General features: G+C 40.3%; 1 protein-coding gene across 2 annotated transcripts in view; it reads left to right on the top strand.

The window, feature by feature from the left end:
- Nucleotides 1-4,083: 4,083 nt before the first annotated feature.
- The window catches only part of LOC125237830 (beta-1,3-galactosyltransferase 5-like), a 42,875-nt gene continuing 34,010 nt past the window's right edge, over nucleotides 4,084-12,948 (top strand). Inside the window, exons 1-2 of one of the 2 annotated variants that reach the window (XM_048145038.1) lie at nucleotides 4,084-4,264; nucleotides 4,529-4,688. In XM_048145038.1, coding sequence (XP_048000995.1) covers nucleotides 4,613-4,688 — 76 coding nt within the window. In that variant the 5' untranslated portion in view covers nucleotides 4,084-4,264; nucleotides 4,529-4,612. Of the gene's footprint in view, nucleotides 4,689-12,948 lie in introns of both variants that reach the window. The other variant, XM_048145037.1, reaches the window with a different exon arrangement.

Below are 12,948 nucleotides of genomic sequence, written 5' to 3'. Positions count from 1 at the left end.
TTAGCGGCTGGCCGTCCGGCTAGTTGCACTTGCGGTCAACCAAACGGCCAGCCGCAGCGCATGAGCGCAGCGATCAGTCAGTGCGTACAGCGACCGTGTTGTCGAGTCGATTCCCAAGATGGACGTCGAAGAGTGTCGATATTTATTATATTTACGATCGTTACATGAAGAAAAAGAAACCAAGACACAAATTCGGGGTGCATGGTGCATCTAATTATGTAAAAACGTAGTGATTCAATGCTCTCCGGTTAACACGAGATGAGACCAAATCACCGTGGGCGGCCAAAGGCCTAGCAGCCGCCGCGCGCCCACGACGGCGCACCGCAGTCCTGCCAACCGTGACAGCTCCTATAGAGGCTATAGATCGTGACAGACGTTTGTTTGCATAAGTAAAACATTGTTTTGTGTTTTATTCATTGTTAATAGGTACTTAACTATTTATTTTTAGTTGCAGTTACATTTCTTACAGTACTGTATTTAGTTTTCATGTAGGCCGCGGCCCTATCTGGTGACCCTTCTACTATTAAATAAATATTAGAAAATTTTAGGACATTCTTACACAGATTGACTGAGTTCCACGGTGAGCTCAAGAAGGCTTGTGTTGCAGGCACTCAGACAACGATATATATAACATACAAATACTTATATACATAAAAAACATCCATGTCATCCTTGTCAGTTGTGTTTCAGAAGTTTCAGAACCTTCGAAATTTTTCGTGGCTTAAGACGATACAGGAGGGGTCAATTCTCCATATAAACGCTCTCGACTATTTCCTCCCTGGTTTTTAAAGATAGAACAATGCTTTTTCAACACAGATTGTTATTATTTTTATCTGTGTCGGACCGTTTTGATTTTTTAGATATTTTTATTTTTAAAGACGCTAGAGCCAATCAAAAATTTCTAAAAACGGTCTTTTTCATTATGGCGCAAAAAAGGTGTGATACTCAAGATTGGTAACAATTAGCCAAAAAAGCTTTAAACAGCCCGACACAGATTATTTCATTGTTATTCAGATTCTCAAATTTCGTTCCAATTGATTAAATTTTGAAGGAGGAAATAGTCGAGAGCGGAACCTCGATTTCAAAGATTTTTTTTGAAATTATTTTTAACTGAGTTGTTCTTAATGGATTTTTTGTAATGTATTTTTTGTAACTGTAATGGAATTTTTTCGATAAATCTAGTTAATTTAACTAAAATTCCCAAATTGAAAGGGCGGCTGTCCATTTTAGTATTTTCGCACCTGTATCGTCTTAACATAAAACCAAAATCCATCGTAAAGCTCTTAGCCAGAATGATTCCCCGTTTATCCTAGTCCTAGCCAATACAACACCTATTCACCAGCATTCGTCCCATATCCGTCTCAGTAATATTAAGCAAAACGTACTAGTAATAAATAGTTATTTTCCCCTCACTAGCTCGGAAACACGTGTTTTGTCCTTTAATACCAGCGGGTAAAAACGCATTTTATCCACTAGTGGGTAAAGTAATTTGACCTTGAATAAAGTCAAATTAACTGCTTTAAAATTGATAAAAGTAGGTGAATCTAGTAATAAAGATGATTTACCACCTGTGGAACTACTGGAAGCAGTGATAAACGCATTTTTTGCGTTGTAGTTTCCTCGCTATAGTGAGGGGAAAAGTTTTGTGTTACACTCGGGTACAAATGTATTTTACTTCTCGTGTGTTAAAAAACTCGCAAGTTCAGGATTCTATTCTCGAACCACTCACTTCGCTCGTGGTTCAACTATAGAATCCTTTCGCTTGCTCGTTTTTCAATTCCACACTCGGCGTTAAAATACAACTTTGCCCCCTTGTATAACAAATAACTATTGTTATACAAGGGGGCAAAGTTGTATTTTAACGTCGAGTGTGGAATTGAAAAACGAGCAAGTGAAAGGATTATAGTTGAACCACGAGCGAAGCGAGTGGTTCGAGAATATAATCCTGAACTTGCGAGATTTTTAACACACGAGAAGTAATAATACATTTCGATACAAGTGCGAAAAAGAGGAACTTCGAAACGAGTGGCGATAAATTAAAACACGACCGAAGGGAGTATTTTAAATCGACACGAGTTACGAATTCCCTTTTCGCACGTGTATCGAACGACGTTTTTCTGTACAGATGGACCTCCGAAGTTTCGACCTGACATATAATGAACCACTTCTCACACTAATTTGTGAAATTCGATTTTGGGCTGTTTCTGATCTGTGATTTGTGTGAATATTGGTTTTGATACTATTGACAACTTGATTATAAATTATAAGTTGTGGCATTGATTTTGGGAACTTAACTTTCTGTCATAGTTGTCACTTGATGGCAGGATAGCCGAGCGAGTGATTAAAATTGTACTTCTTTTGAAAGTCTGTGATTTTATTGGGCACACTGGGACGTGTGACAGTCAGGATCGCCGTGTCGGCGCAAGGCACCTGTAACCCTATAGTGGCTGAGGCCCGTGAAGGTGGCCCACATTCCTGGTCCAATGTTTACATTAACAGCATTAGCGGAATTGTCACAGTGATATCTTTGTTCTTTGAGAAGGGGCGGATATTATAAACAGCGCCGAACGTAGCCGTGGGTCCGATGTGGTACGTAATGAAATTAATTGTTTGTTATAAGCATTCCTTGAGGTGCCAAGAGGGCATTAAGATTTGGGACATGGTTGAATATAGACGCGCGACCGCGCCCTATCCCATAACCGTGCCGGTGAGATTACGTGTGCGCTTTATTTACGGACTTGTACCACTTGACCCACGGATTCGTTTCCGTTTCTGATAACTTGGTGATGTTAAAGCTTTGATTGACTTGGTGTGATTTCTTTGTGATTTGGAACTTAATTTAACTGTCGTTGTGATTTGGTAATATTCGTTACCAGTTACATAATTTATTGCATAAACATTTATTGGACTTGTGTGTGTGATATGCCCACCGTTTCCGCCCACCATGGAGCTGGTGCCAGGCCCCTGATGCTTTCGTAGAGCTACCGGCTCCGACATGTACATATCAATCACGCCGTCAAAGTGGTAAAATAAAGAGTGAAAAAAATGTTTTTCACCACACCAACGGGTAAAGGCTTACATTGCTATTCGAAAACAGATAGCAAAATTGCATTTTATCCACAAGAGTACAAAGTAATTTCATACAAATTTTAACTTGATGCTTTAAGATAGCTGATAGAATTTGTCTATAAATGATGATTTTGAATCATAAATATTGAATAAACTGATGGATTTGATTTAGTTTGATGTTTTATAGTCCGTATTTTGTTCGTGTTGGTGTGGTGAAAAGTTTTGTGTTTCACTCGGTGGCAAAGTTTGTTTAACCTTCGTGCCTTGAAGCCCTCGCAACGCTCAAGATTCCACTTTTTGAACCAATCGCTACGCTCGCGGTTCAATATTGAAATCTTTCGCTTGCTCGGGTATCAATATTGGCACGTGCGGCATGAAAGAAAGATCAACGTAGTATTTAAGATAAGTTGGGTTAGCGTTTTCTTGTGACCTTTAAGAGCAAACAAAGGGGGGCTCGGGGGGCGAAGCCCCCGCATAAAAGAAAGATAAACAACTACTTTGCCCCCTTGTAAAACAAATACCTATTATTAGGGTACCCCCTACACGTTAAGTGGGGAGTGCTTTTTTTATTTCAACCCCAATGTGTGGATATATTGTTGGGTAGGTATTTAAAAATGAAAAGGGGTTTACGAAAATCATTTTTTGATATTGTTAATATTTTCGGAAATAATCACTCGTAAAGTAAAAAAAAAGAGTCCCCCCCCCCTCCTCTAACTTTTGAACCATAAGTTTAAAAAATATGAAAAAAATCACAAAAGTAAAACTTTATAAAGACTTTCTAGGAAAATGATTTTGAACAAAATAGGTTGAACAGTTTTTGAAAAAAAATAAGGGAAATTACGGAACCCTACGCTCTTGGCCGGTTTTTATACGGACAAACTTGTTATTGTTATAATAAAATTGCACATGCCCACATTTTTATCACACTATCACGACTGATAACTTTGAAGTTCGAGCAGATAAGCTGACAGACGTTGTCCAAGGTATTTAGTGATCGTTCTAAATTCGCTCCAAGCGGCCGTATAACGCACGTCACGTCTAGCTAGCGCCAATTAAAAAACAAATTAAAAAGAACAAAGCGCGCGCGATCGCATTCGGCCATGAAAAATTGGGCGTGACTTTATGATTTTAGTCACCGCACTTCCGCTCTCTTTCTGTTTTTATTGAATAGAAAGAGAAGGGTAGAACATGTGGGGTCAGGTAGAAGTTTATTTATAAAGTTTGTTAGTCTGCAAGATTGCTTCGCACGGTGTATACGTTCTTTCTTACTCGAATATAGACAAGATAAACAACGTTTAAAGTGACCAAGTCTTGTACTTACGTTTAATGTTATTGATATGAATTTAATACGTATACTACTACTTTTATAATACACCGTTTAGACACTTTTAATTACTGTTAAAGTGCTCAAATATGTAAGTCAAGAATTGGTCAGTGAGTGAAAATGCAAAGAAAAAAGTCAAGGTTAAACTGTCGCGAAACTCGTGAGTGAAGTGACAAAAAATGTTCCTATGTGAAGTGGTGAAAGAAAATTAAAAAAGTGATGTTCATTAATTGTTTTACGGAAAGACAATTGAATTTTATAAGTATGCGGCGAAGAAGAATATGCAAATTTATAGGTCAGTATCAAAACCTAACCACAAAATTAAAATTTTGAAAGAACCCCCGACACAGTGGACCGATTTGGAGGGGGGGGGGGGGGGGGTTAAAAATAGAGCATGCTTGAGTTTATTTTTAGGTTAAGTATTATCAAAATACCTACATTTGTTTACCTATTACTCCTACAAGGAATTGATAAAGACGTCTCAACTCGTCACCGTCAATAAAAATTGTGAACAATGTAAACAAACCTTGTAGTCAAAATGTCTTTAATTTTCATTCTAACTCATCAGATACTGGCTAAATCCATGTGTATTTAATCGTTTCATATCACATTATGATCCCCAACCTTTAATATAATAAAATTGTGCTAGAATATTGATATTTTATAGAATGGTTTGATTACATTGTTGACAATTTCTATTGACGGCGACTTTTTAACACGCTTTTATTAGGTCGTCGTGTATGTAACTATGTATGTAATGGAATCTGCGGAGGCTAATTTAACCATCTTCCAGGAGTCGTAGCGTAATGAAAATTGGCAGCTATATGTAGTTCCGATGACAATACAATAATATGGTACTGTTGAGCTGATCTGATGATGGAGTCGGAAGATATGAACTGGAACTACATGATGGAACATCGTATCATAGCCGTTTTTGGGTTTCTTAGAAAAGTCTTGTAATGAACTTTGACTACGATTAGGTTTCAAGGTCTGATGATGAAGCCGAAAGATATGAACTGGAACTACATGATGGAACATCGTATCATAGCTGTTTTTGGGTTTCTTAGAAAAGTCTTGTAATGAACTTTGACTACGATTAGGTTTCAAGGTCTGATGATGGAGCCGGAAGATATGAACTGGAACTACATGATGGAACATCGTATCATAGCTGTTTTTGGGCTTCTTAGGAAAGTCTTGTAATGAACTTTGACTACAATTAGGTTTCAAGGTCTGACGATGGAGCCGGAAGATATGAGCTGGAACTACATGATGGAACATCGTATCATAGCTGTTTTTGGGCTTCTTAGAAAAGTCTTGTAATGAACTTTGACTACGATTAGGTTCCAAGGTCTGATGATGGAGCCGGAAGATATGAACTGGAACTACATGATGGAACATCGTATCATAGCTGTTTTTGGGCTTCTTAGAAAAGTCTAGTAATGAACTTTGACTACGATTAGGTTTCAAGGTCTGATGATGGAGCCGGAAGATATGAACTGGAACTACATGATGAAACATCGTATCATAGCTGTTTTTGGGCTTCTTAGAAAAGTCTTGTAATGAACTATGACTACGATTAGGTTTCAAGGCCTGATGATGGTGCCGGAAGATAAGAACAGAAAAAAAAGGGGGGGGCTCGAGGGGGAAGCATGAAAGAAAGATCAACGTAGTATTTAAAATAAGTTGGGTTAGCGTTTTCTTGTGACCTTTCAGAGCAAACAAAGGGGGCTAGGGGCGAAGCCCCGCATAAAAGAAAGATCAACGTTGTATTTAAAATAAGTTGGGTTAAGGTTTTCTTGTGATCCTTAAGAGTAAAGAAAAGGGGGGCTCGGGGGGCGAACCCCCCGCATGAAAGAAAGATCAACGTAGTATTTAGAATAAATTGGGTTAGCGTTTTCTTGTGACATTTAAGAGCAAACAAAGGGGGCTCAGGGGGCCAAGCCCCCCGCATGAAGGAAAGATCAACGTAGTATTTAAGATAAGTTGGGTTAGCGTTTTCTTGTGACATTTAAGAGCAAACAAAGGGGGGCTCGGGGGGCGAAGCCCCCCGCATGAAAGAAAGATCAACATTGTATTTAAAATAAGTTGGTTTAGGGTTTTCTTGTGATCCTTAAGAGTAAAGAAAAGGGGGGCTCGCATGAAAGAAAGATCAACGTAGTATTTAAGATAAGTTGGGTTAGCGTTTTCTTGTGACCTTTAAGAGCAAATAAAGGGGGCTCGGGGGCGAAGCCCCCGCATGAAAGAAAGATCAACGTTGTATTTAAAATAAGTTGGTTTAGGGTTTTCTTGTGATCCTTAAGAGTAAAGAAAAGGGGGGCTCGCATGAAAGAAAGATCAACGTAGTATTTAAGATAAGTTGGGTTAGCGTTTTCTTGTGACCTTTAAGAGCAAACAAAGGGGGGCTCGGGGGGCGAAGCCCCCCGCATAAAAGAAAGATTAACGTAGTATTTAAAATAAGTTGGGTTAGCGTTTTCTTGTGACCTTTCAGAGCAAACAAAGGGGGCTCGGGGCGAAGCCCCCGCATGAAAGAAAGATCAACGTAGTATTTGAGATAAGTTGGGTTAGCGTTTTCTTGTGACCTTTAAGAGCAAACAAAGGGGGCTCGGGGGCGAAGCCCCCGCATGAAAGAAAGATCAACGTTGTATTTAAAATAAGTTGAGTTAAGGTTTTCTTGTGATCCTTAAGAGTAAAGAAAAGGGGGCTCGGGGGCGAAGCCCCCGCATGAAAGAAAGACCAACGTAGTATTTAGAATAAGTTGGGTTAGCGTTTTCTTGTGACGTTTAAGAGCAAACAAAGGGGGCTCGAAAGGGCATGAAAGAAAGATCAACGTAGTATTTAAGATAAGTTGGGTTAGCGTTTTCTTGTGACCTTTTAAGAGCAAACAAAGGGGGCTCGGGGGCGAAGCCCCCGCATGAAAGAAAGATCAACGTTGTATTTAAAATAAGTTGGGTTAAGGTTTTCTTGTGATCCTTAAGAGTAAAGAAAAGGGGGCTCGGGGGCGAAGCCCCCGCATGAAAGAAAGATCAACGTAGTATTTAGAATAAGTTGGGTTAGCGTTTTCTTGTGACGTTTAAGAGCAAACAAAGGGGGCTCGAAAGGGCATGAAAGAAAGATCAACGTAGTATTTAAGATAAGTTGGGTTAGCGTTTTCTTGTGACCTTTAAGAGCAAACAAAGGGGGCTCGGGGGCGAAGCCCCCGCATGAAAGAAAGATCAACGTTGTATTTAAAATAAGTTGGGTTAAGGTTTTCTTGTGATCCTTAAGAGTAAAGAAAAGGGGGCTCGGGGGCGAAGCCCCCGCATGAAAGAAAGATCAAAGTAGTATTTAGAATAAGTTGGGTTAGCGTTATCTTGTGACCTTTAAGAGCAAACAAAGGGGGGCTCGGGGGCGAAGCCCTCGCATGAAAGAAAGATCAACGTAGTATTTAAGATAAGTTGGGTTAGCGTTTTCTTGTGACATTTAAGAGCAAACAAAGGGGGGCTCGGGGGGCGAAGCCCCACGCATGAAAGAAAGATCAACGTTGTATTTAAAATACGTTGGTTTAGGGTTTTCTTGTGATCCTTAAGAGTAAAGAAAAGGGGGGCTCGGGGGGCCCCCCGCATGAAAGAAAGATCAACGTAGTATTTAGAATAAGTTGGGTCAGCGTTTTCTTGTGACCTTTAAGAGCAAACAAAGGGGGGCTCGGGAGGCGAAGCCCCCAGCATGAAAGAAAGATCAACGTAGTATTTACGATAAGTTGGGTTAGCGTTTTCTTGTGACCTTTAAGAGCAAACAAAGGGGGCTCGGGGGCGAAGCCCCCCGCATAAAAGAAAGATAAACGTTGTATTTAAAATAAGTTGGGTTAAGGTTTTCTTGTGATCCTTAAGAGAAAAGAAAAGGGGGGCTCGGGGGGCGAAGCCCCTCGCATGAAAGAAAGATCAACGTAGTATTTAGAATAAGTTGGGTTAGCGTTTTCTTGTGACCTTTAAGAGCAAACAAAGGGGGCTCGGGGGCGAAGCCCCCGCATGAAAGAAAGATCAACGTAGTATTTAAGATAAGTTGGGTTAGCGTTTTCTTGTGACATTTAAGAGCAAACAAAGGGGGCTCGGGGGCAAAGCCTCCCGCATGAAAGAAAGATCAACGTTGTATTTAAAATAAGTTGGTTTAGGGTTTTCTTGTGATCCTTAAGAGTAAAGAAAAGGGGGCTCGGGGGCGAAGCCCCCGCATGAATGAAAGATCAACGTAGTATTTAAGATAAGTTGGGTTAGCGTTTTCTTGTGGCCTTTAAGAGCAAACAAAGGGGGGCTCGGGGGGCGAAGTCCCCCGCATGAAAGATAGATCAACGTTGTATTTAAAATAAGTTGGTTTAGGGTTTTCTTGTGACCCTTAAGAGTAACGAAAAGGATGGCTCGGGGGGCGAAGCCCCCCGCATAAAAGAAAGATCAACGAAGTACTTAAAATAAGTTGGTTTTGGGTTTTCTTGTGATCCTTAAGAGTAAAGAAAAGGGGGGCTCGCATGAAAGAAAGATCAACGTAGTATTTAAGATAAGTTGGGTTAGCGTTTTCTTGTGACCTTTAAGAGCAAACAAAGGGGGGCTCGGGGGCGAAGCCCCCCGCATAAAAGAAAGATCAACGTTGTATTTAAAATAAGTTGGGTTAGCGTTTTCTTGTGATTTTTAAGAGCAAACAAAGGGGGGTGTTGAGTACTCGACATACGCACGGGAGGAGACGCGCGGGCGGCGGGCGATCGCGACGTCATCGCGGCAGGCCTGCGAGCAGCGCGCGGCACACACACTCACCTTTACCTACCTCACCGGCAACGGACGAATACCGAATTAATTTTATAACTGTTTGGCCGGGATTTGAAGCTGTAATTAAGGCGAAATAAACCAGCCTATTTTGATACAGTCCGCGTTATTATTTATAAGTCCCAGTAGGACCCTAACAGGGGGCTCGGGGGGCGAAGCCCCCCGCATGAAAGAAAGATCAACGTTGTATTTTAAATAAGTTGGCTTAGGGTTTTCTTGTGACCCTTAAGAGTAACGAAAATGGGGCTCGGGGGCGAAGCCCCCGCATAAAAGAAAGATCAACGTAGTATTTAAAATAAGTTGGGTTAGGGTTTTCTTGTGACCTTTAAGAGCAAACAAAGGGGGGCTCGGGGGGCGAAGCCCCCCGCATGAAAGAAAGATCAACGTAGTATTTAAGATAAGTTGGGTTAGTGTTTTCTTGTGACCTTTAAGAGCAAACAAAGGGGGCTCGGGGGCGAAGCCCCCGCATAAAAGAAAGATAAACGTTGTATTTAAAATAAGTTGGGTTAGGGTTTTCTTGTTACCCTTAAGAGTAACGAAAAGGGGGCTCGGGGGCGAAGCCCCCGCATAAAAGAAAGATTAACGTAGTATTTAAAATAAGTTGGGTTAGCGTTTTCTTGTGACCTTTCAGAGCAAACAAAGGGGGCTCGGGGGCGAAGCTCCCGCATAAAAGAAAGATCAACGTTGTATTTAAAATTAGTCGGGTAATGGTTTTCCTGTGACCCTTAAGAGCAAATAAAGGGGGGCTCGGCAAAAAAGAAATACTTAAATTTTGTTTGAGTTAGTTGAAATGTGACAATATTTTCTAATCGAGTGAAACAAAATCCCACTAGCTGAGAGCTTCAAAACAATGTATGGCGAAAGTATGTCTCTCTAATGTCTTCAAAAAGTCCGCGATGGCACATGTCTATATTGTCTATCTTTTACGGATAACTTACTAGGTATAAACATTTTTATGATAATACCGTAATAAGAAGGTAGCCGCTAGTTATTATTAAGTAGCAATTAGCAATAAGTACACGTTAAGCCACAAATGGCATGTAAAATCCGCCTACTTGAAATAATTTTATGTATAAATGTTAAAAGGTATTTATTTCATTATTAATGACTAAAAAGTATAAAATAAATTAATAGTTTAAAAAACACTATAAAACACGCTTTTATAAATGCACGAAAAAGCCAAAAATAAATTATGGATCGTTCAAGTTGTCTCTATTTGTGAGCTGAAGTTTAAAAACTATGTGCTTTTAATTATAATATTTGATTGTAAAAGCGTGGGGCGCTGGAACAGGAAAGACTTTCTTGTAAACAAATACTAATTCGAACTTCCTGGCGAATGAAGTTGCATAAGAACATAACGTTTACATATGCCGCGGGTTACCAAAGAGAACCAAAGATATCTCGTCCACGAACAAGAACTCTGCATCCTGTCACTGTAGACACTTTCCCCTTTTGTACTTAGATTACCGGAAAAAAGCGGCGTTCTAAGTGTCGGTGACTGTCGACTCTCCTCGCTACTAGCGCATATTTTATCTGAGTTCGACAAACTGGTACCTACTTTGAACACTGACTTTTAATTGATTTGACTGTTTAATGTAGAACCTACTAGTCATGCTGCAACTCCAGTTAGCGCGTCAATCTGTGTAACCTCCTTCCCGTAACATAGCATAATTTGATTTATCAGCAAGTTATACTTATATATTCTGTGGTTATACAAAAAGTCTTTCCTGTTCCAGCGCCCCACGCTTTTACAATCAAATATTATAATTAAAAGCACATAGTTTTTAAACTTCAGCTCACAAATAGAGACAACTTGAACGATCCATAATTTATTTTTGGCTTTTTCGTGCATTTATAAAAGCGTGTTTTATAGTGTTTTTTAAACTATTAATTTATTTTAACACGCTTTTATTAGGTCGTCGTGTATGTAACTATGTATGTAATGGAATCTAAGGAAGCTAATTTAACCATCTTCCAGGAGTCGTAGCGTAATGAAAATTGGCAGCTATATGTAGTTCCGATGACAATACAATAATATGGTACTGTTGAGCTGATCTGATGATGGAGTCGGAAGATATGAACTGGAACTACATGATGGAACATCGTATCATAGCCGTTTTTGGGTTTCTTAGAAAAGTCTTGTAATGAACTTTGACTACAATTAGGTTTCAAGGTCTGATGATGAAGCCGAAAGATATGAACTGGAACTACATGATGGAACATCGTATCATAGCTGTTTTTGGGTTTCTTAGAAAAGTCTTGTAATGAACTTTGACTACGATTAGGTTTCAAGGTCTGATGATGGAGCCGGAAGATATGAACTGGAACTACATGATGGAACATCGTATCATAGCTGTTTTTGGGCTTCTTAGGAAAGTCTTGTAATGAACTTTGACTACAATTAGGTTTCAACGTCTGATGATGGAGCCGGAAGATATGAGCTGGAACTACATGATGGAACATCGTATCATAGCTGTTTTTGGGCTTCTTAGAAAAATCTTGTAATGAACTTTGACTACGATTAGGTTTCGAGGTCTGATGATGGAGCCGGAAGATATGAACTGGAACTACATGATGGAACATCGTATCATAGCTGTTTTTGGGCTTCTTAGAAAAGTCTTGTAATGAACTTTGACTACGATTAGGTTTCAAGGTCTGATGATGGAGCCGGAAGATATGAACTGGAACTACATGATGGAACATCGTATCATAGCTGTTTTTGGGCTTCTTAGAAAAGTCTTGTAATGAACTATGACTACGATTAGGTTTCAAGGCATGATGATGGTGCCGGAAGATAAGAACAGAAAGGGGGGGGGGAGGGTGCTCGAAGGGGGGAAGCATGAAAGAAAGATCAACGTAGTATTTAAAATAAGTTGGGTTAGCGTTTTCTTGTGACCTTTCAGAGCAAACAAAGGAGGGCTCGGGGGGCGAAGCCCCCCGCATAAAAGAAAGATCAACGTTGTATTTAAAATAAGTTGGGTTAAGGTTTTCTTGTGATCCTTAAGAGTAAAGAAAAGGGGGGCTCGGGGGGCGAAGCCCCCGCATGAAAGAAAGATCGACGTAGTATTTAAGATAAGTTGGGTTAAGGTTTTCTTGTGATCCTTAAGAGTAAAGAAAAGGGGGGCTCGGGGAGCGAAGCCCCCCGCATGAAAGAAAGATCAACGTAGTATTTAAGATAAGTTGGGTTAGCGTTTTCTTGTGACCTTTAAGAGCAAACAAAGGGGGGCTCGGGGGCGAAGCCCCCCGCATGAAAGAAAGATCAACGTAGTATTTAAGATAAGTTGGGTTAGCGTTTTCTTGTGACCTTTAAGAGCAAACAAAGGGGGCTCGGGGCGAAGCCCCCGCATAAAAGAAAGATTAACATAGTATTTAAAATAAGTTGGGTTAGCGTTCAGAGCAAACAAAGGGGGCTCGGGGGGCGAAGCCCCCCGCATAAAAGAAAGATCAACGCTGTATTTAAAATAAGTTGGGATAAGGTTTTCTTGTGATCCTTAATAGTAAAGAAAAGGGGGGCTCGGGGGGCGAAGCCCCCGCATGAAAGAAAGATCAACGTAGTATTTAGAATAAGTTGGGTTAGCGTTTTCTTGTGAACTTTAAGAGCAAACAAAGGGGGGCTCGGGGGGTGAAGCCCCCCGCATGTAAGAAAGATCAACGTAGTATTTAAGATAAGTTGGGTTAGCGTTTTGTTGTGACCTTTAAGAGCAAATAAAGGGGGGCTCGGGGGGCGAAGCCCCCCGCATAAAAGAAAGATTAACGTAGTATTTAAAA

Source organism: Leguminivora glycinivorella, chromosome 22 (assembly GCF_023078275.1).
Source record: "Leguminivora glycinivorella isolate SPB_JAAS2020 chromosome 22, LegGlyc_1.1, whole genome shotgun sequence".
In the NCBI taxonomy this organism is placed as follows: Eukaryota; Metazoa; Arthropoda; class Insecta; order Lepidoptera; family Tortricidae; genus Leguminivora; species Leguminivora glycinivorella.
Note: the sequence above shows the minus strand (reverse complement) of the source record. Positions and strands in the feature narration are given on the sequence as shown.